The sequence below is a fragment of the Bradysia coprophila genome, unplaced genomic scaffold (genome assembly GCF_014529535.1).
Source record: "Bradysia coprophila strain Holo2 unplaced genomic scaffold, BU_Bcop_v1 contig_235, whole genome shotgun sequence".
NCBI classification, from domain to species: Eukaryota; Metazoa; Arthropoda; class Insecta; order Diptera; family Sciaridae; genus Bradysia; species Bradysia coprophila.
The window spans coordinates 584747-611447 of record NW_023503496.1 but is presented as its reverse complement, the minus strand read 5'-3'; the positions used below and the strand labels follow the sequence as shown (position 1 = coordinate 611447).

General features: G+C 38.3%; 3 protein-coding genes and 1 non-coding gene across 10 annotated transcripts; 3 read left to right on the top strand and 1 right to left on the bottom strand.

Moving 5' to 3' along the window:
* The first annotated feature begins 829 nt into the window (after positions 1-829).
* Positions 830-6378, top strand: LOC119077299 (baeyer-Villiger monooxygenase-like). 2 transcript variants are annotated; one of them, XM_037184462.1, is made up of 8 exons: positions 830-954; positions 1043-1161; positions 4290-4346; positions 4682-4889; positions 4944-5314; positions 5366-5589; positions 5702-5875; positions 5935-6378. In XM_037184462.1, the coding sequence occupies exons 1-8, from the start codon at positions 920-922 to the stop codon at positions 6229-6231; spliced, it is 1485 nt and encodes a 494-aa protein (XP_037040357.1). In that variant the 5' UTR covers positions 830-919; the 3' UTR covers positions 6232-6378. The 2 variants fall into 2 exon arrangements, with proteins under 2 accessions (XP_037040357.1, XP_037040358.1); XM_037184463.1 differs by lacking the exons at positions 830-954; positions 1043-1161 and adding an exon at positions 3421-3487.
* On the top strand, positions 3200-3272 carry Trnat-agu. Its single transcript has one exon. It is a non-coding gene; the product is annotated as a tRNA-Thr (tRNA).
* A 1318-nt stretch (positions 6379-7696) lies between the features above and the next one.
* LOC119077300 (integrin-linked protein kinase homolog pat-4) lies at positions 7697-11682 on the bottom strand. The gene is made up of 6 exons (XM_037184464.1): positions 11366-11682; positions 10502-10667; positions 9895-10443; positions 9670-9837; positions 9203-9386; positions 7697-9131 (listed from the first exon to the last, which is right to left on the bottom strand). The coding sequence occupies exons 1-6, from the start codon at positions 11452-11454 to the stop codon at positions 8938-8940; spliced, it is 1350 nt and encodes a 449-aa protein (XP_037040359.1). The 5' UTR covers positions 11455-11682; the 3' UTR covers positions 7697-8937.
* Positions 11683-12860: 1178 nt separating this feature from the next.
* On the top strand, positions 12861-25124 carry LOC119077316 (protein kibra). 6 transcript variants are annotated; one of them, XM_037184487.1, is made up of 10 exons: positions 12861-12981; positions 14000-14105; positions 17375-17509; positions 17696-17895; positions 18273-18569; positions 19433-19677; positions 19760-19961; positions 20393-20650; positions 21554-21715; positions 23108-25124. In XM_037184487.1, the coding sequence occupies exons 1-10, from the start codon at positions 12863-12865 to the stop codon at positions 23316-23318; spliced, it is 1935 nt and encodes a 644-aa protein (XP_037040382.1). In that variant the 5' UTR covers positions 12861-12862; the 3' UTR covers positions 23319-25124. The 6 variants fall into 6 exon arrangements, with proteins under 6 accessions (XP_037040382.1, XP_037040381.1, XP_037040386.1 ...); XM_037184486.1 differs by having other exon boundaries at positions 21536-21715; XM_037184488.1 differs by lacking the exon at positions 12861-12981 and adding an exon at positions 13251-13311 and having other exon boundaries at positions 21536-21715.
* The last annotated feature ends 1577 nt before the right edge of the window (positions 25125-26701 follow it).

The following is a 26701-nucleotide window of genomic DNA, read 5'->3' as shown; positions in this document are numbered from 1 at the left end:
GCTGCAATTTCCTTTTTCTATCCGATGTTAATTCAACGTGACAGTTCAGGGAAAAAAATAGATATTTACATGCATTTCATTTCCCTATGGTCGCAAGTGGCTTATTACACACCTAGAAATTTGGTTTAGGTTTCAAAAGCATGTAATATATATTATGCATCTGTTGCCAAGATTGGTATTTTGACGTGTAGGACATTATTGCCCCAGCCGAAGGCGTGCGCCATAATGCCTACACGTCAAAATAACAGTCTGGCAATAGATGCATATCATATTTTATCTGTCGAGAACAGATATATCGAGATAAACAAAAACTCCCTAGAGGGATAAGCTCGAGATTATCGTTCTAGACAGATAAAATCCATTACATAACTCGGGGATAAAAGTTGAAACGTCTCGTTTTCGTGTGATCAACAAAATTCACACGAAAACTCTACTTTTCAACTTTTTATCCCTTGTTATGTAGATAACTATTTCTTTACTGAGGCAAGAAAATAGCTCTTTTGTATCCCGAACTGTCAACAGACAAAGAGTCAACAAAATTTCGTTTTCTAATGGTCTATTGTGGAGAGAAATTAAGCGGTCATGAAAAACGTTGTGTTGACCTAGAGAAAAAAGTTAGAAAATTCACTTTCTCTGGTGACTCGTTGCCCTCTTCTGGCCACAAACAGATCCCTCTAAATGAAATTTCCAACTTTTTTTTCCTTCGGTAAACAAAATACTATTGTGGGAAAATAATCGTAACTCTACGACTACTACAGTTACCTACCAGCCTACCTCATACCCGTCGTTTTAATTTAAAATTTATATTTCTTTTGCACGGACTATTCACGATGTAGTAACGACTGTATAGAATCTATCGATCGGCAATATCAAGAACGTTATCGTCTTCAGTTGTATTGCAATTTTACACGTAGACACAATGGCTCGGTACGAGATCGGAATCATTGGAGCCGGGTTAGTTATAAAGTGAACTTTCACTTGCAAATTTCAATTGAAAATCGACCAATTGAATAATCATTTTGTGATCACAAAACACTTATAGTGTCTCAGGTATCTGTGCGGCCGTTCAGTTGCAGAAGAAATTTGGTGACAGCATTTCGTTTACGATATTTGAAAAGAATGCGGATGTTGGAGGGAACTGGCTGAAGAATGTCTATCCAGGTAGGGTGTTTTGTTGAAGAAATTCGTTTCATTCTTAGGACGGTTCAGTTGTTTGCATACACCGATGTATTATTGTAACGCACTTTAAGCAAAATTGGTCCTCTAAATAGGTTACTGAAACTTGACAGTGATCCATACTGTAAAAAGAGTGGGGATACAATTTCATACAAAAAGTACTCGATTTGGCAGCTGTCATAAATAGTACTTTTTTGAGTCAAACCACATCGAAATTTTCTGTCGTGAAATGACAGTTTTGACATTGACATTTTTGACGTTGTCATTTTTGAAATATGAAAAAATTCTTCATAACCTCAATTTAAAACGTGAACTTGTCTTAAAGCAAAATTAATTTTGAATAATATTACAGTATTATCGTAAATATTACAATAAGGATACGATAACACTGTAATATTATTCAAAAGTAATTGTTTAAAGACAAGTTTTGTGTTCAGTTCACGTTTTCAATTGAGGTTATGACAAAAATTTTCAGATGTCAATAATGACAACGTCAAAAATGTCAATGTCAAAACTGTCATTTCACGACAGAAAGTTTCGATGTGGTTTGACTCTAGAGTCAAACCACATCGAAATTTTCTGTCGTGAAATGACAGTTTTGACATTGACATTTTTGACGTTGTCATTTTTGAAATATGAAAAAATTCTTCATAACCTCAATTTAAAACGTGAACTTGTCTTAAAGCAAAATTAATTTTGAATAATATTACAGTATTATCGTAAATATTACAATAAGGATACGATAACACTGTAATATTATTCAAAAGTAATTGTTTAAAGACAAGTTTTGTGTTCAGTTCACGTTTTCAATTGAGGTTATGACAAAAATTTTCAGATGTCAATAATGACAACGTCAAAAATGTCAATGTCAAAACTGTCATTTCACGACAGAAAGTTTCGATGTGGTTTGACTCTTTGCTTGAAATGCGTTGATTATACACGTCTCGACCACGAGTGTCAGTAATAGTACGTTACAGCAGACCCATGGTTGGTTAGGTAACTTACACAATGATAGTAGTTTTCGTCCATGATTTACGGTTTCCAAACGCAGCCAATTTCTCCTCCAAGTCTGTTTATTGACTGTGACCTCGAAACAAAAGTCATCCGTTTTCGACAGTAATCAATGACATCAATGTAATGAGGCTTTACAGTAACAAAATTTGCTTAATACCTAAATAGAGAGACCGAAAGAAATAAGCTAGGCTGTCACTTCCGATTAGTTCGATTGGTTTTCATTTTATTTGTTTGCAGTCTGTTTAGCGACTAACTCATGTGCACTTCAACTTTGACCCCCTAACTTGAACAACGTAGCTTCGACGAGTAAATTGCCCAATCAAAGGGGTCTAAGGGGTCAAAAGGGTTTCGCAAAGTGGGCCTGAGCCCAATATTTATCACTTCAGGTTCCGTAAATACATGCTGCATTCAGATTAAAGTGAAAGACTTAATTTAAACATTTCTGGTTAGATTGAGTCTGAACCAGATGGGAACATTCTTTGCTTATAAGTCATAACCGTTTTTTCTGCGATAAAACGCAACTGATAAACTGACAAGCGACCAGCTGCCACATCTAAACGTAAACATATCAGTCGAGTTGACGAATTTTTCTGATGCTTTTGAAATTGATTTTGCTCTCATTTTGTTGATAATTTAGTAAATGAAACTATAAGCAATCGGCTCTCTTATCGCACTCCGCTCAATAAATATAGTAAAACTCTGAATATGGTGACACTAGAGTGTTGTAGGTCTATTAAATCTGTGTTCATGGATAACAACATTTCGATGTTAATCTCTTTCAATTAAATTAAAACAACAAAAATTCTCGCTGAAACATACTGCTATCAGCTTGAACAATTTACATTTTATTTATTGAACTGGTTCGTGTACTCCAATAAAAGCGGCACGTTGCTGGTCTACTAATTTATGTGTTTTCTTTTTATCGCTGCATTTACATTCTGACGTTGCTTTGTAGGTGCGCAAATAGTGTGATAAATTTCATGGCAAAAACGAATCAATTTTTGTGTGGGGCGCCGTGGCTTAGTAGGCAAAGCGCCTGTCTAGTAAACAGGAGATCGTGAGTTCGATTCTCGCCGGGGCCTTTCAACTTTTTTTTTTAATGAAAACTTAGGCGAAAATTTGTTTTTCTTTCAATTTTTCGCTTATATTTTTGTTTACAAAAATTCAAAGACCTCGGAGAGAATCGAACACACGGAGTTTAAACATCTCAAAGTAATTTTTTATCAGAAGAAATTCTCTATAAAAATGAGAATATTTATCGTATATGAACGAATGAGAGAAACGGTGTATGTGAAAGGTATGGTACTCCGATACGAATGGTGCTGTCAACGAGAATTTAATTATAGTGAAATATCGCCAAAGTCAAATTGCCAAAATTTTCAACTTCGACAAAAAAAATCGCCAAAATAAATAGAATCGCCAAGTAGAGCGAAGTTTTTTTCAAAAAGATCTTTCCAGTTTACTCTTACTACCAATGGTATATATACGTATATAACTACTGGAGGTAATGCAAACATACAGGGGATCACCAAAAATTCGGAGCCCAAGTTTCGAGTAAATTTAAGTGCAGCATCATATTTATTTCCGTGCAGCGCTAATGACTTCCATTGAATTGATGGAAAGTGAATAGCATAATTCGTGGAAAGTATTTGAACAATTCATGCCGTAAGTGCGGTCGAAATTCAAAATGCAAAGTGCGGAGGTCTTTCTAACGTAGCGTCATTTTCATACAAGGAAGCGTTGAAATGTATTTTTCGGTTCACTTTTTCATCGAATCGTTCACTTAAAATTCAAATTTTAGGCACATTTACGGCGTCAATTTACGTACGAAATTTCAACTGAACTGAAATTGCGCTGCAATTTTGTATGAAAACTACAGCAAAGTTCAGTGGATTTTTGCGATAACGCTCCTTAGTGATAGTGATCGGCGTAACCTCTTCGCCTCATATACAACTTTGGTTAATTCATCAATTTTTCAAGAGCGACGATTTTTAGTCTGGTGTCTGGTATTAGATGAGAACTTCCATAGGTTACAGAAACAAATCCCTGCTAGTGGCCAATCTAAATCACTTTCAAAATATATTTTCTTATCGTTTCAGGGTGTGCGTGTGACATATCCAGTCACTTGTATAGTTTTTCCTTCGAACTAAATCCAAGTAAGTCTTTTGTAAGGTTGACATATACCAATGTTAATCCACGTGACTTCTCCAAAGTTTACAATAAACTTTACAGCATTGGCAAATATAAATGTTGAGTTAAGCAAGGTTTTATATGGGGAGGTTACGCCGATCACTGAACTTTGCTGTAATTTTCATACAAAATTGTAGCGCGGTTTTAGTTCAGTTAGAGTTGCCGATAGCAACCATGTTTTTTTGCGATACGGACACAGTGAAATAAAGACGATCAGCATAACCTCTCACGTATAACCTTGACGCTAAGAATATATTTTCATTTAATTTTTGCTAAATCATTGAATCTTCGGTTGAAAAAGACTGGACAGAAAACTACCCATCGCAGCCTGAAATTCTGGACTACCTAAAGAGAGTCACTCGAAAATACAACGTCAGCGAGCACATCAAATTTCAGCACGAAGTTAAAACTGTTCGTTGGAATGATGAACTGATGAAGTGGATGTTACGATACGTCGATGGTTCTCTGCCGAACGTTGTGTCCGACGAAACACGGGCATTTGATATCATGTGAGTTCTGATTGAATGCAACGTAAATGACTGATCCTCACTTGGCAAGTTTAGAATAAATGGACCCGGCGGTCTACGCGTCCCACTGGTTCCGAGTGAGTTTGATGCATTTACCGGACCTAAAATGCACACGGCCGAGTGGAATAAGGAAATCGATTTGAAGAATAAGAAAGTCGCCGTGATCGGCAGTGGTGCGTCTGCGATTCAAGTCATTCCCAGCATTGTGGACGGTGTAGAGACTTTGCATTGTTACCAACGAAAGCCTCCATACATTTTCCCCAGGCCACAGTTTACCTTCCCGAATTTTATGAAAACAATTTTCAAATGGTTCCCGTTGGTCATGTGGTTGTATCGATGCACAATTTTTGTGATACAAGAGGTCATATATTCAGCCTTCAAAGCTGACTCATTCCTCAACACTTTCAGTAAGTGATTAAAAGCTGATGACGTTCCGTTATTGACAATCAGTTACCCAGGTCGAAAATCGACGAAATTGTATCGGGAACATGAGCTGAGGAGACGCAAACACCTATTGGACGATATGACTCCCCAATACAATTTCGGATGTAAAAGAGTTCTAATGTCCGAACAGTACTACAATGCCATGGCTCGTCCGAATGTATGTGTTCACTCGAGTCACGTTGACAAGATTGTCGAACGAACCATCTACACCAAAGATGGATCAAAGGAAGAGGTGGATGTAAGTACTTCAAGGAAGAAGCTTTTATGTTCGAGTACTCCATCTGTTCCCCTTTCAACTTTTCATTATTTTCCTGAGTTTTTGATGCTTCATGTTGGCCTCTAACGCCTAGGTTCTAATACTCGCCACTGGGTTTCAAGTTTCTAATTTCTTTGGACCGCTAGAAGTCATCGGAAAAGGTGGCAAAAACATACTCCAGTCATGGATTGATGACAGACCTAGAAGTTACTATGGCGTTTCATTCAGCGATACGCCCAATTACTTCTACCTATTCGGACCCAATACGGTAGGTGTGGCTACACCACACACTCGAACGTAATATTGATTCCTCATTCGTCGTTTAAGGCTCTCGGTCACAGTTCCGTCGTCTTTATGCTCGAATGTCAAGTAAATTTTGTAGCGAGCGCAATCACTGAAATGATGAAACGAGATGCTCAAGTGATAAGCCTGACAAAAAAGGCGGAAGATCGGTTCATGGACAAGTTGGACCATGATATGAAAGACATGATTTGGGGACGAGAAGGTTGTGGCTCCTTTTATGCCAATACGAAGGGTGACATCATTGTACTTTGGCCGAATAGCTCCGTAAGTTATTGGTGGCAGTTGCGAAACACGGATTGGTCGAATTTTGAATTTATTTAAAAAAAAAAAAAAAACAAATGAGGAGCCGCCGTCTGTTAAGGGTTTTTTATTGCGTGTACTAATTTTCTCACAATATGTAAGGACTTGAGGTGGTGTTGATAGCGATAATGCGTTGAATAAAGAGAACGAAATAAATCGGTGAATTGAGAAAATTTATGGAACATTCCGCTGTGGATTCTATTGCTTGTCCGAACATAATCATATTACACCGAAAGAAATAATCTGACATATAGGACGTTCATTTAGGTTTTAAAGTCATAAGCAGTGAAGGTAATGCAAGCCCTCGGCGTATCAGAGAAATGTTTTGGATTCCGACTTTCAGGTGAATTCACTTTCGTAATGTTGCCATCATCACTTTTTCTTGTTTCTAATGTTGTTGCACCTGCTAAGTTTGTATTACCTCAAAGTGAGGATCCGTGCGTAACCAAGGTATATAATCGCTGAATGCGCACTTGAAAACGAATCCCTACTTTCAGGTAAATTTTGTTTCGCATGTTGCACACATATTGAAGTTGTTTGTGTCAAGTTGCAGTTAGTGGTGAGGGGAATTCGATTCCAAACGACCTTCAAAGTATAATGAACAACCGAAGATAATACAAATCCACAAAAACACAGGGAACCCCTTGTGTCGGATGAATATAATTTCATGACGTTGGTCACAAGTCAAAATCAATTTGTTAGGTTGTAAGATTATAATCAACGCAGTTCCAACAACATTATTGCGACAAACGTCGCATCACGGATATACAACATAACAAATCTTATATTCACCCGAAACTTGAGTTCCGTAAATGATCCGCTGGACGTTTGCGTTACCTTCAGTGTTTATATACTTTCACAAACTTGGCAGGTGCGGCAATATTAGTCATACGAAGTAATGGTGAATCATCATTGATTCATTACAAAAATACGGGACCCAGGTTTCGAGTGAATTTAAGTGCTGCGTCCGCTTGGTGTAGCTCTAACGATATCTTAGAATTGATGGAATGTGGTGAGAGTTGAATATGATATGACATGAATGTTGTAAACGTATTTCATCACTACGTGAATCGTATACAGTGTTTATATTAAGGAGAGCGAAAACCAGTTAAATTTAATTGGTCTCGGGGTCAGCTGTCAAATATTCATCAATGAAAAAAGAAATTGAGAGTTGAGCCCAGTTTAAACTTGTATGTGATGTCTCTCATTTTGACGTGTGATCCCAAGACCGAGTTTAAACAAAGTGGTCAAAAATCGCTCTCCTGTATTGAAATCGTGAGTGCTACAATGACGTGAACTTTTGTGCTGCACTCGAATTCATCCGAAACTTGGGTCCTGTCAAAACGTGTGTTTTTGCTGATTTGCACTACCTTCAGTGATTCGTGTAGTTTGCTGGAATACTCGTTCAAATCATAATATCCATGGATATGATCTGGTGGCGCCATTTCCGTTATTTTCCTCGTAAGAACATCTCAAACACATCGAGTCATTTTGTTAATACTTTTCTCTGTTACTTTTTATTAAAAATAATTTTTCTTTTTACATTCAAACGTATAACTCGAAAAGCGAGAATAATTTTCGTTTTTTTTTAAAGAAGAAAAGGCACCGCGTTACGAGACTCTTCAAAGAAAACTAATCGACCAACCGGTAGAAGAGAGATCGTGCAGGCGCGCCATCTATTGTTTGGCAATTACAATGTTTTAAGAGAAATGATTACTTGAGCCTGGATTTAAAACCCAAATGAACAGTGGACTGTTACAATTTCCGTTTCGAACTAAAACGAATCATCGCATCATGTGTCAATATATCAACAAGACAATGTTTGTGTATCCAAACTCAAGAAATCGTTGCTCTTAACGAGCATATTTCAAAAAACAGTAAGCGCACCATTGAAAATATATAAGCCACTGAAGGTAAGGCCGAAAACTCACGAGCAAGTTTCCGTTGCTGAGATCGACAATGCTGCGGCGTTTTCCATTGTAATCTGATTTGAAGCATAGGACAAACAGTGAAACGCGTATCATAATTGTCGATCTCATAAACGCAAAATTGTTCGTGTGTTTTAGGCTTAATGCAACTCCGAGAAATCACACGGAAGCCAAGTTTTGAGTGAATTTGAGTGCAGCGTAAGTTCACCTCATTGTAAGTGTTAGCGATTTCATGAAATAGCGCTACACCAAACAAAATGTGACGCTGCATTCAAATTCAACCGAAACTTGGTCTCCGAATTTTATTTGTGATGCGCAGAAGATTGACACCACACTTTCAGTGTTTATATACTTTGGCACCATCGACCTCCAATATATTTTGAAAATTTCAAAAAAAAAATCATTTTGTGACTAGCAACCATATTACAATTAACATTCGAAGGCTGAGTGAGTGGTTGTCTTATGTATGGTGAGTGTAATTACGTTACAAATAGTCTGGCACATTAGCTGGAAGTTCGTTGAATGAAAACGTTCGATATTTTGTCATGGGCGTGTGTGTTACGTTGGCATTTCGAAATTCAACCATTTTTTTTATTAGTCACGACACGAATACTACTTATAACCAACAATGACTAAGTCCGACGTTAAAAGAATTTCTTTTTTTTTTGGTTATTTCTCAAACTTAAAACTTTCATTTCGAAAATGTTAGCACATTACTGGGGGGAATAAGGAAGAAGGGGAGGATATACCATTCAAATTAGACAGGAAACACTAGCGGATCATCAGTCCAAGCATGTCATCAACGTTTCATTTTGTCTAAAATCGGGATGATCATGTCGAATGTCGGCCGTTTACCCGGATCCTCGTTCATGCAAATGTTGATCAACTTTGTCAGATACGGCGATGTCCCGGGCGGTATCTGTACGCGTAGACCTTCGGTAGCGATTCGCATTCCGCATTCCATTGGCGACAGGTCGGCGAATGGCACTTCCCCTGAACGGAACAAGAAACATTTTAGACTTCGCGAACAACCGTTGATGAACGAGCGGATTCGGTTTACTAACTTGTGGCTAATTCCCAGATGCAAATGGCAAAACTCCACATATCGCACGCTTCCCAGTTACGATCGGTTCGTTTGCGTTGCAGCGCTTCTGGTGACATCCAGGCTGGTTGATAGAGACGGCCGTGTTCTTGGAACGAAAATTTCGCATCGCCCATATTGATGCGTGCTGTTAGATCGTCGTCAATCTGAGAGAGAGAGATTTCATATGTTCAACTGGCTCAATCGAAAGGCTTTGACATCTTTGGCTTCAATAAGTCAATAATGAGAGAGCTTTTGTTGACGGGACGGACAAAATCCTGCTACAAATTTTCATCGTTCTTTCGTTGGGTTGCAGGAAAATGATTTTTTTAACGAAACTATTGACCTGAAGCCATCGCTTTCTTGCGATGTTTTCGATTTTGTGAATGTGAAGTACGTCGAGACAGAATGGATTCCAAATTTTTTTTTATTTTTTTTACAAAAACTCACCATGACGTGATACGTGTTCAGCAAGTACTCCGGTATGATTCGTTCCAGTGAATGTAAAAATGACATTCCACGAGCTATGTCCAAAGCAAACCTTACCGCTTGTGCTGTGTCAACTATTACACCGGCTGCACTATGCAGCAATTCGTGCAGTGATCCTCGAGGCATATACTAAACGAGACAACGTCAGTTTTACCGATAACGCAGCACATATTTTGCCTTACACACCTGACTGATGACCACCAAGTTCTGCGGCGTATTATTGCATGCACCAATGACGGGCAAAATGTTCGGATGCGAGAAAATTCGCAGCTTTGGGAATTCTTCGTTGAAATCGCGCGATACTCTTGCATTACAGTCCCGGACATTCAAGATCTTTGCGATGATGTCATTCTTCTGCCAGCGACCGCGCCACGTCTCACCCGACGGTGAAATGGCGATTTTCGTATGCAATTCCAGATCTCTGATGTTAATGCCCTTGTAACGGGACAGTGTTGCGTCACGGGATCGTGTCTTCAAGCCCAACCAGCTTTGGTCTTTGAAACTGATCTTCTTCAATTCCTGACCACTTTCGACGGCCAAATCGTGCAAACGTTTCGCCAGCATTGCTTTGGCCTTGTCCAGCGGTGTGTCACCATCTTTGTTAGCTACCGATACCAGAGCACCATGATTGACCAGCTCTTCGGCAATGGCTTGATAGCCCCAGAAGCAGGCGTAGTGAAGGGGAGAGTTGCCGTGTTCGTTAGTCGTATTAACGTCAGACCGGTGACGTAGCAGCTAAAGCAAACGATGAAATTGTAAAAAGTTTGGTTTCGTTTGTGTTGGAAACATTTACCAGCAAAACAATATCTAGGTGGCCGTGTGCAGCTGCCAAATGTAGAGGAATATCATCGCCCATATTGGTGGCATTCACTCGCGCTCCACGTTGTAACAGCATTTCGACGAGTTTTGTGTGGCCCTCTTTAGCGCACCAATGCAACGGACTGAATCCATGGTCGTCACTGGAGAAATGGTTTTTGTTTTAGTATTTTTTTGGCACGAAACAGGCGACAATAATCTTCAAGGGAACAAGAGAGACTGAAATCCGTGAGAATCTTAAGCAAGATAATCTCAAGATCCATCGTGGATTGGTCGATGCCCGAAGGGATTGCTGTACGAATGAAGGACAATGAAAAGCTTTTTACGAATTTTCGTCATACAAGGCCTGAAGGGCTTTTTGGAATCAGTCTGGCCCTGTACACAAGGCCAACAAAATGTCTCTTACTTGCTCTCTTTAATCACTTATGTTAGCAGTGAACTCTATGGTTCAGTTATAAGCTTTCAACAATGACATTGGTTGTCAACTTTGGTCCAACTAAGTGATAAGCAAAAATCGTGTCATCTCGACAAATTCATCGAATCAAAATCATGATTGAACTGAGCGTAAAAAAACACGGATCTGAATGGGCTAATATTCTCAGAGATGTAAACAAAAACACAACCACAAACAAACCCGCAATCAAAATACTCGGAAACTATTTTGACATCATATTGTGTCATTCAACAATATCCCACACACACATCTAAAATGGGTGTGCCAAATGCCAACACAAATTTTCACGTTCCATAAAAGGAATTATATTCCAGGAAAAATTGGGCTCAATAGTTTGGTCGCAATCACAAATCATGTACGGCGGAAATACGGTCAATTTAAACGCACCCCTGATTCATGTCATGTTCCGTATCGTCGAGCCATAATCGCACTTGAATGGAATTTCCTTCACGGCACCAGTGAAATATGTCTTCCATGTTCGATCACACAATTTTTTTTTCCTTTTTAATTTTCCACAAATAGCACTTTGTTCCACGACAATTTCTCTTCGAAATTCTTAAAATTTAGGCACTTGGGTGTCAATCGTTCAGTTTGTCATATGAATAACATGATGACTTAACAACGAAAATTCGTAATAAAAGAACAGAAACAAAATTTACGAAACAACACACAAAAAATGGCTTGAATGACAGTAAGGCGTATGCATGTGTGTGGGTTCATTCACGATTTTTCATTGTTTCGCGTGTGGCTGCAATGAATTATTTCTGTTCGAAAATGTTACTGAGCAAAAACGTTACACTGTAAAATAAAATAGAAAAGGGAAAAGCGTTGTCATTGTAAGACAAAATCGTTGTCGTTGTTTCAGACTAAACCCACAAGTCACTGGAGTGTTCATTATTTCACTTCACATAATAACAAGGTAAATTTGTCATCTAAAACTTCTAAAAGTCTTCATAACTGATCTGACAAGTTTGAGAACCACAACCACCGTAAGGACTGGCGGTTGTGTACGTTTCGATCAATCTGATACAAGTTTTAGCATAGGAACGAAATGAAATCTAAAATTATGTTCTGTTCAGCAGAATCATCTAGTTACAATTAGCTGATGTGTGTGCCCTGGACCTAACCGTAGACATCAAAAAAAAGGAGATTTTGCTATTAAGACGTCAACTAATTTCTTGTTGGCATTCGTTAAAGTAGGTCCATAGGTCCATTTCCACATCCGTTGGAACATTTTTTCCGGAGTACCGGATTTTTCCAATTTTAAACCTTTATCGTATAGCAGGAGTCATTACCGATCGAATGGTACCAAATTCCCCGAGTGCTGGTCCATAAGTCCACTTCCACCAGGGCCTATTTTAGGGAATTTAATTTCCAAAAATTTCCAAAATTTCACAAATTTCACAAAAGTTCTTAAAATTTCTAAATTTTGTTTTCTGTTAGATCTCATTCCAAAGTAATCAGTTAAGCTCAAAGACATGAAAAACACCTAAAAAGGCAGTAAAAACAACATTTACGATGCAATCTGCTGTATTTTTAGATAAAATGACGAAAAGTGATGGAAAAATTTAAGAATTTTTGGAAATTTAATTTCCTTAAAATAGGCCCTGACTTCCACATCCGTTGGAACATTTTTTTAATAAAACGAAAATCCACCTAAAAGAGTTGATAGTACGTGTTTAGTTGATTTAAGTCGACCACAGTCAGATCAGGTTTCTACCAGAACCCGATCTTCATCAACACTCAGCCCCAAGTTTATGGTTTCGAGTGCATTTCAACCGCATTAAACTTCTTTTTCTTATTAGTAATAAAAAAATTCCCGGACCACACTGTCAAATTCGGCTCACACCCCAAAAGTTCGAAAAGCACAAACGAGATTATTTGATGTGCGCCATAAGTTATGCAATACACACATACCGAAAACGAAAAATGGCTGAATATCACCAAGAATCAAAATATCCTCCTGGTTGGGACTGTAAATACGACACAAATACTGGAAAATGGTGAGTAATACCAAGTGATAATCAATGGTGATTGTCTTCCGATTCCGCATAAACAATTGATGTGCATCGAAACTTGTTTTCATTGACGGAAAATACGATTGAAATTCATAACATAAAACATGGCGTTTAACATGACGACAAAATATTGCTATTTATAATTGGGTTAAGCACAGGTTGCAGAAGATGAGGCGTTATTTATATGATATATAGATTTGGAAGGTGGTGTGTTCCATGATGATGAATTATACCTTCGAGGTGTTTTTTGTTATGAATCCAGTATAAGTGACAGGAAAAACTGTGCATAGTGGAATATGGGTCAACTGATGTGTTGTGAGTGTCAAGTCAAGTGTGCTGTAATGACGATGTAGTATATATTGTGTGCATTTTATGCATCAAAGATGAGAAAATCGTGAGAACGTAACTGTTGAGTTGATAGCTGTTGCATTAACGATTTTTTTTTCGCAGACAAGTATAGGTTCATATTACACGATGCACTTTATTGATTGGAAGTGCATCGTCAGGGTGTCTTTTGTCTATGCAATTGAATGTGACTTCAGTTTAATTTCAGATTTTTTTTACTTTAACAGAACCGAATTTTCATTAATCACAATTAGTGTAAGTTAATAAGTTTGGCAGATTTGCTAATTCGCCGTGATGGCACGGGCATTGATTTAGGGTATGATAATCAATATTAGGGCAAGGCTAACAGCACTGCACCAAAGTTATTGAAACTTGGCTAATTTTGAAATGATTCCAATTCAGCAAAAAGTTCAGTCTTGTAATTTATGTGAACCGCTGAATGTTCGGAATTGTTTCTTTTAGTGTGTCGTCATTGCGTTAATCAAAAACCAATTTTCATTTTGACTTCAACATATTTTTCGTAGATTTGGAAGTGTTGTCCCCCTGTGTCACAAATGTAAATGTATGTCGATCAAGCTACCTGCCTACACCTTATCTTATCAATAACGTGCATTCAACAAATTGTTTTTAATCATTTTTTTTTGGATTTTGTTTTCAGTTACTACATTAACTACTTGACGAAAGCAATGCAGCTTGAAGATCCCAGAATACGCTATCGTCAGCTCCAGAATGAACGAGCGTCCAATGAATCGATCCCCATGCAGGTATGTGTTCACTGTTGTGTATTACGGAACAAGGAATTTGTTATCATGTTTGTAGATCCCTAATCATTGTGATATTGACAGAAATTTACTCAGAACGCAGTTATTGAGTAGGTGTAATGAACAGGTGGAAAAGGTTAGACAAAAAGAAGATTTGAATTTGTTTGTTTGTCGGTCGCGTAGGGATTGATAGGTAGTTGAGCGGTCGTATTGTGAAATGGTTTCATCTATTAATATGGATTGTACGACCTTCAATGTAAACCAGTCCAGAGGTGTCGGTGTAAAACCTATATTGTTTCATTTTCTATGACGGAAAATACAAGTGGTGGTGCGACACCATATGACCAAAGTAAATTGGCGCTTGAGGTGCACTGTAGAGAGCGTTACTTTTCTGTGAAAAGGCAAGGATCACAAGTTGTCATCTAATTTCTCACATCTCTCATTTTTTCCATATATTTTTGACGTGATCTTTACTAATTGACACTTGGGGCGCAAGTTGGCAACACCATTTAGCAAAGATCAAGTATGGAAAAATGAGAGATGACAATGCTGCTCGAGTGTCAATATAGTGTTGCCAGCTTACACCTAAAGTTCCGATACACCGCTAAACCTAATTCAAAACATACGTAACACAGGTTTCAATCGATTCGAGTTCAGCGCAAAAGTTCACTTCATGGTAGCACGAAATCTGCTAATTTGAAAGGGATTTGATTGGCAGCACTGTGGTAAATTTATTTAAACACCCCTCAGTGCAGCCAGCGTTAACCCTTTCAAATGATCAGAATTCACGCAGTGATGAAATACTATCATAGTCACCACCTTTAATCATAGACCTTTTATAGAAATCATTATAGAACAGTAGCGCTGTACCAATTCACCCGAAACTTGGGTTCCGTATTTTCTGTGATCAACTGAAGATTGGCATTACCTTCATCAGTGTTTTCGTTTGAAACGAAATTTTCTATTCAAAGGCATGCAGCGACAGACAAGTTGAAAATTTTAGCTGTCAAATACGACTGGTCTTTCAATAGAAATTTTCGTTTTTAAATTCCAATTTTTCATGTGGCGTTGCACTAGTACGACACCAATAATCCCGTTCGTCTGTCTATAACACGCTTCCTTCGATAGATTTAATTTCCACATTCGGGTCGATTGAATGTTTAGGGTATCATTAAATGAAATCGAAACCGTGTAAGGCATTGACCATAACTTATGAATGTTCGACTCGGTATTGCGATAAAATAATAATAATAAAAAAGGTTTCACTTCATTGGATTACAGTCGACGCCTTTGAAATAGTGACTCATTTTGTTGCAGCTGTTTTTCAGCTGATCTTCTCATACAAACTAAAGTATTTTCACGACTTAAATCAGGTTCTACCACGCGTATGCTTGTAAATATTTCACCCGTGTAAAGCACTTCTGTTTATGAGTAGATTAGCTAAATTGGACAACGGCAGTCACAGAGAACGGACGTGTTTATGCGTTGCTCTCTAAAAGTGTTTCTTTTGTGTGGCTGTGTGTGAATTCATTTTCGATTTTGTCTAATTTCTGTGCCAACTTTTACGGCTTTGGTGTTTTTATTTTGCTGTAATGTTTAAATGGTGAAATTATTTTAAAGGTTTTATTAACGAAGTCAAAGTGTTGTTCTCGTAGGTCATTTTCTCTTTGATCAATAAAGTCGTTCTCGCCTCATTGTGCGATATCAACAATTGTGTTATTTCCTTTGTTATTTAACATGTGCTTCGTGGCGTCGGTTTACGGATTAACAATCGACTCTACCAGAAGCTAATGCTAAATTACGTGCTCGATTAATGTACGAAAATGACACATTGCCGTATGGCATCTGGCAGTCAATTTTAGTGCAGGTAAGGTACAAACGCTTCGGGTTCTCATTTGACACCCCAAAACCACATAGCAAATTTTTACAAATTTGCTGTGGTACAATCCCAAGATACAGAAACTATCTTGTACTCCAAAATGACCGCGAGGTTTAACAGATCTATTGATTGATACGTTGTATGGATGTCAAGGGATATGACGAAATACGAATCATTCAGACGCTACAACCTGCAACGCCAGAACGAGTTCAGTCACATGGTGGCATGGCGATTTATACGAAGAGGCAACTCATGGCCTATGGTGATTAGACACTTGCTATTACCTAAAACTAATAGCCGTAACCGTAACAAAGTCGGAAATATCAAAAAACCCAACATTCGCTTTCTCCATAAAAGAAACCATATCGACATAATGTCAATAGTAGAAAGAGCTACAACATGACAATGTTGATAGCGCCATCTTTGGGAAAATGTACAGGTCAATTAGTGATGGTTGTGGTATTCGCATACCACCCACGGCTTGGAGAATTCACAACGTATGGGACGTTAACACACGGTCGATTTGTGAACAATCTAAGTCGGGAGAGATATGATGTAAAATCACAGTCCATATGATCAAGAGACTTGTACAATAGCACAACAGGCCCATCTGAGGCTTAGGTGCTGGGCTTACACCCTCCCATCTAATCTAATCTAATCTAATCTAATCTAGATTAGCTAAAAAAAACAGCTGGAACAAAATGTGTCACTTATTTCAAAGTCGCCGACTGTATATGCGATAATTAACTGTACAATTCTCACGTTCCTTACAAGCCAATCGTTTCGGTAATTGATATAGGTGTCATTGGCATAATTATCGGGAATTGTTTCGTTGTTTCGTGCGACAAATAATTAACATCGAAGTAACGTGCTGTAGGTCACACGTCTGAATGGCGCTACCTCCCCATTGTTTATAAGCCGCGAAGAATAATGTTTAGAAGAATCGTTTCAGTAGCTGCTAAATTATTGTACCGACATTCTTACACCACTGTAAATGACAAGAAACACCCACATCAGTAATCTATCTCCTGACTTATCTATTTACATTCAAATAGATGTTGGATTTTAGATGTAATTCAGAGAAATGATAACAGATGGCGCTGCGCCGGGCCAGCCGGTGAGGCGACAGCAACGCCCTCTCTGATGTAATCATTTCTCTGATGTAATTACGATTTTGTTATAACTCTTACTTGTAACTCTAAAGCCCTCTGTACATAAAGTCGCGTTATCTATGTACCAAGAACTCAAAAATAACATTTCTCCATATGAGATCTGCAGTTCCTGGGGCAGTCTCCAGTATGCAGTTCTTGGTATACATAGATAACCCCAAAATTAAGCTATCTTAAGACCACAATTCCTTTTCTTCTTTTACCCCAAAAATGTTTTTCTACAGCCAATGCATGGATCACCCTATCATGTATACCCCACCAATAATTACCCCGCAGTCCAAGCATTCCAAGGTCCGTCAACAACATCAATACATAATAAGTCATCCAGTCCACTGCTAGCCACCAAAATACATCAAATGGTGAGTGTGACATCGTGTACAAACGGACAAGATGTAAAAAGTTTTTCGTTTTTTTTTTGTTCGACCAAAATATGTTCGTTCCGAGCTTCAGTCATCTCGGCTAAATAGTTAAAAAAAAAAAAATTGTTTTGCGTGCCGAGTTTGTCTGTGAATCTGCTTTGTGACCCCAATGTGAATTTCATTTAGGAAATGTCTCCGGTTATGAGACACGGTAGCATCACCAGTCATACACCGCGGATGATGAGCCAACTGGCCAAGCAACATATTCAACAGCAGCAGCAAGAAACGTCGTTCATAACGCAGGCCGAGACGGACGCTGCCGTTACGAAGATCAATACGATGTTTCCGACAGCAAGTGAACCTCACATTCGTTTACTGTTGAAGAAGTTAGTATGCCGTCGTTTGATAACATTTTATCAACATAGACAATCACCTTTTCGTCCTTTCTGTGGCTAACAAGCACATTTCTATCCGAATTCTAATGGATTCGAATTGTGTCGACATTCATCTTGCATCCACACAGTTCGCTGAGAGTGACATTAACGTTGTTGTTGTTGCGTTATGCAAATTTAACGCAACGCTGTCCTTCAACGCGTGTAATTCTGTGAAGTGTGGCGCAGGATCAGTGTCGAGACTGTTTCAAATACTTATATCGACTAACAAAAGTATCTCTCGTACCAATAAACACAATTTTCGTTTTTTTTGTGCTGCTTTCTCACCTTAAATACCAAAAAACCATAAAATTGTACAAAACACACACAAGATACTACAATCGTGAAGCTGTAGTTATCAGTGCTTTGCAAGTCGAAAAACATCCGGTCACAACGCCTGGACCATTTTCAACGCCGCCACCACCAGGTAGGCATAATATGACACAAATGGGTGTGAATTCGTTGATGTCGATGACACCACCACTGGGACGATTCGACGTTGCGTCACGAACTGGCAGTCCGATACCGAGACCGAGCAGCTGTGCGAGTGGAAGCTATGGATCGCCACGAGTCGGTGAAGGTATTCGCAGTTCGCCGAAGCCTCACTCGTCGCCGAAAATGAAATTGAGGTGGTTTTGACTTGTTGTTAACGTTGTTGTTCGATGTTGTTTTTCATTTCGTTTTGGGTTTCGCCATTGAATTTCATTTTGTTTACACTTTTTACTTTGATTGGAAGCTTTTGTTGTTGGGATACAATTAAGCGCGTTGTGCCTCGACACAGCCTTAAGAGAATCTTGTCCCTTAATGGTAAGACTCGCTTACTCCAATTGCGAATTATTGCAAAGGTTGAGCAAACATTTGACAGATAAATACAAAATGGCGGAGAAATACAAGATGGCGTTTGATGCAACAAAACAGATTTTTCTAACAGTCTTCTTTGACAGAAAAACCATTAGTTTCTTCTGAATTTCGTCTACTATTTGTGGTCTTACTTTGCTGGATTCATTCCCACACTAATAAAAACGGTGGACGAAAATCTGCTTAGCATCCGGTTACATGATGACAATAGTTTTCTCGATAGTTTAACGACTTCAGGAGAGTCCAGCACAGTTATATAACTCGTCGATACTTCTGACGATCGTAGAGCATCGAGTTACTCTTTGAATTAATCGAATCCTTGAGCCGCAAGTGCAAGACTTCTGTGTTTCTAATAGCACTACAAATGACTTCTTTGCCTTGGTGAAAGGCAGAAACACTTCTAGCCCCCAATTTATTTAATTCGATGACTCAATGGAGACCTGAACGTTTGGTTTCGACTGTCTCCTGACACAAGAGCCGACACGCGGAGAACTTTTTCTTTTCGTTTTGACTGTAGCGTATTCTTAGCTTCATTTATATTTTGCCGCTTTACTCTTTGGTACAGCTTCCCTTGATCAATTCCAACGACAAAACGTTCGATTAACGCAATGAGTTGACCGCAATTCTCTTGCAGATATCTGAAAAGCATCTTCCCAAAAGCCGAAGAGACTCTCTTGTTGGACATTCTGGCCAATGCTGACAATAATGTCCAAATTGCATCGGAAAAACTACTGGCCATGGGCTACGAGAAACGTGACACCACTGCTCCGAAGCTGACCAATCGAAACAAGGAGGAACAGGTGATGAAAGACCGGAAAATTGCGGAAAATACACCACCGCCCGTACCGAAGATTCGGACCAACGACGAGAAGAACAAAAGTAAAAGAAAAATCGATTTGAATTTTCCCACCATCCATTGCAGTAGGAGTTGCTGAATTCTCATTGAATTTGCATTTTTCAGTAAAAATGCAACTCCAAGCCCAGTACAGTGACGTTGCTGAACGGATCATCGTAATGGCACTGGAGAGCGTTGACTATTCGGTGGATAGAGCATGCCAGATCCTACAAATTGTCATGCAGGATGATAAATCTGGTGTGAAAACCGAAAAGGTTTGCGTTGCAGAAGAGGCTTCCGTTGATAACAAATCCGCCAAACATCAAAGGTGAATGGATTGATGGGTTTTCACTCTTAATGTTTAGCTGTTTAAGGGTAACACCGAGGAGGAAACCACCGGAAAGAGAGTTGCACGCTCAGATTGCACGCAAATAGAGATAGAGGGAGTTGCACGTGGTGGTTTCCCCCTCGAAGACTAAGTGTACTGACTTTTTTGAAAGTCTCACAATGTCCTGAACGAGCACAACCAACATCAAGTTAATCAAAATTTGCATGAAGCATTTGCATGCCATATACATATACCCATTCACCCGTAAGCCCGTTTCCTTCCCCACAGTTTCCTCTCTCTCTCTCTCTTCTTTTTCTCATTTTCTGTGTGTTGTTTGTGTTGTTAACGTAGTGTCGCACCGAAACGAAAAACCAAAAAAATTCCGAAAACCGAAACGAAATTTTTTATTTTTTTTAACGATCACCACGCAGCCGAAGTGATATCGCTTCATCATCATCAACATCATCCCTTAAATCACCTTCATCAGCACAAGCAGTTAAATCAAAAATACGTCCAGACGATTCGGTTAATAACATACATGATGCAACCACCAAAACAATTTCATCGTCCACATCTCCCGATACCACCGTTGAATCATTGCCGTCCGATGAACCAGCCACCATCACCGACATGTCCATCAGCAAAAAGTCTAAACGCAGTCGATCGAAGGCTAGATCCGATCATTTGAAGTATGAACACACGAATCACATTTTGTTGCCACAGGTTTTTAAGTTTATGACGACGTCGAGGATCGGATATCCTTTCGTGGAAGGGGACTTGTCGGATCACCTCATTTCAGTTTTGTGAAGAGCAGGAGGATAACAATCGTTTGCTAACCCACAGAAACATGTTCTACGGCTCAAGAGTTGTGAAACTGCCACAATTGTAACTCGAGAATTATGAGCTAAAATTAAGAAACTTTTCACCGAATTTCACCGAAAATTCCAAACTGATCAGTTGAAATTTTGGAGTTGAGCTACTCAACTTCAGCTTTTTTAGATCACAACCCACGATCAATTACCTTTTTTGACCCAGTAGATCTTCTGATCCTTCAAAAAAGTCTCTTCAACCTCTTTCTCCTTTTCATGTTATCTTCCACAACTTCTTAAACTAATTTTCAATAAAGGACTTCCCTCCCATGAAATAAAGCAAACCGACAAGCACATCTCCAACAAAAATCTTAAATAAACGGAAATCATAACCTCAAAAGTTCAAACTCGTTTTCAGGTGTTATCGGAAACCCAAGTCCTTCTTCCAAAAACTTTTCAGCTTTTTTCCCCATACTCTATTACATTCCCGCAGTCATTGAAAAAAAAAATTAAATTATTTTTAGTAATTCGGATAAAATCACCCACAGCTTTTTCGAATTCCTGAACCATCAGTAAAAATGAAACGAAAAATTCGCCCAGCTTAATATCAAACTCAATTCGATTCGAAATTCATATTTCCCCCGCTTATAAAATGCCATTTTCGATTTCATCAATTTTACACCAAATCAACGACGCTAATGAAATCAACGTCCTACTATTTGTATACCATCACTAACTTGTTTGTTGCGACGGTGTCAATTGTAGGTCGTCAATTGTTTTCAGATCATCACCGGACGAAGAATGCGATGGGACACCGCATGCAAAGGATGTCATCAGTCCGACGGCCGTCAATCGGAATACCGAATTCAAATCGGTTCTAGATCGGGTTCGATCGGGTGGACCGAATACGGAACTGTACCGTGGACCGAATGACGACATATTGCTGTGAGTATTGTTCGTTTTTCTTTGTTGTTGTTGTTATTGCATTTTTTGCAGCACATTTTACTACGCGCTTGGCTCACAGAGCCGCACTCACAATCTCCGTAGTTCAAATAGACTGTTATGATCAGAGCGAAGACTAGTTATTATAACTTGCCATAGACTGTTATGATCAGAGCGAGAGATCCGAAGACTAGTTAATTTAACTTGCCTTGGGGTACTTGTCAAAATATTGCTTTCTCTTTCAACGTGTCACGTTGAGAGCGAGAGGACCGAAGACCAGTTTATTATAAGTTGCCTTGGGGTACTTGTCAAAATATTTCTATCTCTTTCATCATAACACTCTATATTGAGCGACTGTGTTCACTTTTAAGTGTCAATTGTGTTGCGGAGATCGTAAAGTAGAGTTTTGAACTGAAATGACAATGAAACGTTTAGTGGTAACGAAGACTAGTTAAATTTAACTGGTATCAGGTTATCACGTTAAATTCATGACTGAAAATTAAAATTGAGAATCACGGCGTGATTATTACGCTCTCTCTGCAAACAAAACAGAGTCCAGTTCAGCAGAAATCGCTTTCGCTGAACTTGTAACGGAATGCAAAATCATTAATGCGTTAAGTGTCCATTCCACTCAACAAAAAGTACTCCGTGAGAGAGCGACCTGTCAAATAAACAAAGCAAAAATTGAAAAAAATCAATTTTGTCTCTCACACGGAGTACTTTTTTGGTAAGAGGAAACTAAGCATTAAGTATGGTTTCCACTCAACAAAAAGTACTCCGTGAGAGAGCCAACGGTCAAGTAAACATTGAAAAAATTCAATTTTGCCTCTTACACCGTGTGAGTCACACGGAGTACTTTTTTGGTAAGTGGAAATCAAGTCTTAGCGCTACATCAAACGAAATATGACGATGTAGATGCACTCAAATTCACCCGAAGCTTAGGATCGTTATTTTTTGTGATTTACTGAAGACGGAGAAATGATCGCCTGTGGCGTATTAGCTTACCGTTTCACTGGCTGAAGATTGACATTTCCTTTAGTTGTTTATTCAACATTTCTGGTGTGTACTTGTGCGTAGGACGCAAAGTTTCTGTGGTGACACAAAAACTTTTTTCCGAGAAATGTTGAACATGTGGTCTATCATGTCTATGACTCCTCGGCACTTTTTTACTTAAATTTAAAACTCACCAGTGGGACTTTGCGTCGCCGCCGGTGAAATGATAACAGGTGATGGAGCGACGCCATCTGTTATCATTTCTCTGGTCGCCTCACATCTCATGAAATGGAAATCTGCGCTGTTCCCTCGACTACTTCTTTTGTTAACATACCTTCTTGTACGTACTTCGTGTGGAAAGTAAATTCTGATTGTAAAACGAAAAAAAATTCTCTCGTACAGTGTTGACTACATTACATGGAATGGTCCGAATCCTGACCTGTGCGCTGGTACAAGGAATCTAGCAATCGGTTCGGATCCATCGTTGCGAACTGCCCGTACAGTGGTGGCAAATGGACCGAATCATGACCTGTACACTGGTTCCAAAGGGCTGGCAAAGGGAAGTATTTATTCGCAGATTAATCGGCCGATGGCTAACGTTAAGTGTAACTAGGTTAGACACTAAGACGCACGTTTTTAGATTTAAATTTTTTTCTCGATTTAAGGGCAACACATTTTTGTTCATTCAATGTAAAGTTCCGATATCCGTAATGGTTCAAGGTCAGATTTTCCCGTTAGTTTGACTTTCTAAATTGAATTCTGAACATTCCACTGTGCCAACAATATTCCCTTGTACTAAATTCAATTTTCAAAATTATATTAGTTCGAACGCATTCCTTAATTGTTGTAATTTGTAGTTCCATTTTGAAATTTCGACGCAACGACGATGAAGGGAAACATTAAATGTGAAGATTATATTCCCGTTGTATTCGTACACCGCACCGTTCGCCTATTGAGTCATGAGTCATTTCCCTTTTCCTTCAACAGACTAGAAAAGCAAAAAGTTTTATTCCTGCTCCGTTCGAAAGCAGTTAGAAACCTGTTGGGCAACACTGTTGATATATTGTTTAAACATCTCTCAGTGCTGCTAGCCAAATCCCTTTCAAATGACCAAACTGTATACGATTACATACGATGCACAACAACGGAATAATTCCCATTATACATTTGAAACAGTGATGCTGGTGGGCTACGGAATTTATTCAGAGATGGCGTTGGTTGTTTCATTGATACAGCGACGTGTTTCTCATCGACGCAATTTCAATTTTTATTTGATTGATAGGTAGAAATAGCTATTTCGTAGGCTACGATGAGAAAAGCTGAGCGTCTGTCGGGAAAATATTTCTCAAAAGATAACTGTCATAACTGTCGAACTTCACACCTTTTAAAGTACCGGTTGCGCCATAATTATGAGCAGTCTTTTTTGTCGCATTTAAAATAAATAAAGTTTTAAAGTACTAGATTTGTACTTTCATCAGCACGAAAGCGCTTCGACTCGTACTTTAGTACTTACCTCTCATCAGCGCTTCAAAATACCTGTACATTCCATTTTAGACCAACGCATTCCTAGCAGTAAACTAGACTTGCCAGATGATAAAATGAAGAGAGTTATGCACTGACCGTCACAAAAAGACATTTCCCAAATAACAAATTTTCGGAGCATGCATATCTCTCCTCAAATATGTGATCGAAATCGTACATATTCATTAAGCAAAATCTCCACTCAAATATTACACTTAGATTGACATTAGTCTAGTCTAGTTTACTGCTAGAAGAGTGCAGTGGTGAGTCCGTCCCCGATTTTTTAAGTTTACTGACATCGATCGAGCTGTCGTCGAATAAATTAGCAAATTATTTTCCTCGTGTCTAAGTAAGAAGTTAAGAATTGTTTCACCATATTAAAAAGTTAATCGTCCAAAACATTTTGAATATTTGTAAAAGAAAAGATTGTAATCGACTAAATCAATAAGAGTAGTGAGAGAATACACTAAAACGATACAACAGAAAAATATATTTTCGTAAAAAAAAGACAAGAAAATCGATAACAGATCACTAAATCACTTACACTAAATCACTCGTAGCCACATAGACTAGCAGTAAAACAGAGAGTTAAAAAAAATATTTTAATTTTAAGATGACATTTAACTTCCGTAGAGGCTACACGACATATTACCATTACTACAACACAAGAATGTTATATTTGCACATAGACTTTAAACCAAAAATCAACTCACTCAACAACTAAAAACTTTAATTTGAAGTTACCTGAAAATAATTTTAATAAAAAAAGACAAAAAAAATATATTTCAAATTTGTGTAGTGTTATAGACAACCACCAGATGGCGATTTTGTCTAATCTTTTTGGTATACAGCGTCAGTGTGACTGAAAAAAGACTTTCTTTTGCACGAACACAGCGACACGAATTAGACCTAATTCACATTCTTCTTTTGTTGTCCCGTCAAGTTTGAGAGTATAACAAAAAAAAATTTGAATTCGGTCTCTTTTGCATATTCGTAACACTAGGTATACATAGCAATGCGAAAGAGACCTAATTCAATTTCTTCTTTTGTTTCTTCTGTCAACTTTGTTATACTGTCAAAGCAAAATTTTAGTTAGGTCTCTTTCGCTTTGTTAAGTGTAGCAAAAGTTACTGTATGTACTAACACCGAGACCATGCACGCCCATAATCGAGTTTACATTTTCCGAACGTTAATTGTTCTCCATCGAAGCGGTCAAGACAAATTTCTCAGTTGTGCTAACGCTGTACAAATTGATGATAAAATCGCATCGGAACGAATCAAATATCGTGATCTAGTCAAGAATTTTATGAATTAAAATAGAATTTTGTGGCAATAGAAAAACAATATGAAACGGATCGTGGAAGGAAGATTAACTGTAAGACGAAAGAAATTGTAACTAAGAAGATTAATGTAAATTTATGTAAAATAAATGTCAGTTGCAAAATCAACATTTTGTTATTTCGTTTACCATAAGAAAGGAGCCAATGCAGTAAACTTATCTGCATAACAATTTGCAAAATCGTAATCTGTTCAAACAACATACGAACTACATTTTAAACTGCATCCCAGAAATGCATTTTCTAGAAAAGATAATCTAGAACTCGAGACTCTAGAACTTTCTCTTTTGAATCAATTTACTTACCTGTCACACTTTAAAAACGTAATTTTAGTAAATCCGAAAGTAGCACTGGTCTTACACACAACGATGCAAAAGACACCTAAGGCGAAATTGACTTTCAGTTTCTTTTCTCTGAGAAATCGGAGGTAATTTTTTCATTAGGTCGTTTTGACATCGTTGTGTTAAGATAGAACAACTGTACCTAAAGCGACGCGAAAGAGACCTTATTTAAAAACTATTTTTCTTTTGTTCTTCTGTCAAGTTTGACAGATTAAAGAAAGAAAAATTTGAATTAGGTCTCCTTCGCTTCACTATGTGTAGAGTAAATTTAAACACTCCCTTCACATCAGAATGTGTTAATTTACAGTTAAAGTCGCTTTTGCCTTCATTTAGGTGAGGTTTCTATTGTTCAGATGACTTTTGCATTGTTTAGTTTCCAGCTGTTATGTAAACGGGTGGAAAACGGAGGCAAAATGGCTGGAAACGGATGACTGTGAATTCATCTTAACGCTACCTTAATCCCACTTTCCATTTTGAATTTTCCAAGGTTCTGAAAGGACAGGTTAAGAAACCCACGAAGGAGGGTGAAATCCAATTTACTTAAGGCAACTCATTACATATTGTGGGAAAAATCAACTTCATTTTTTTTTGTTAAGTTGCGCCACAGGAAAATGTTGATTCCACCGCCTTCGTGATTAACTCGAAAGTGTCCTAATCTGTTCTTTCAGTACCTTAGAATTTTCAGCATTCTTGAGGGTTGCATGCAGTTAAGGACAGGTTATGCCTGTGTGCGTCGTCAAATAAACATTGGACTATGTTTACGGACATAATCAAGCCTTAAGCAAAATTCTAATCAG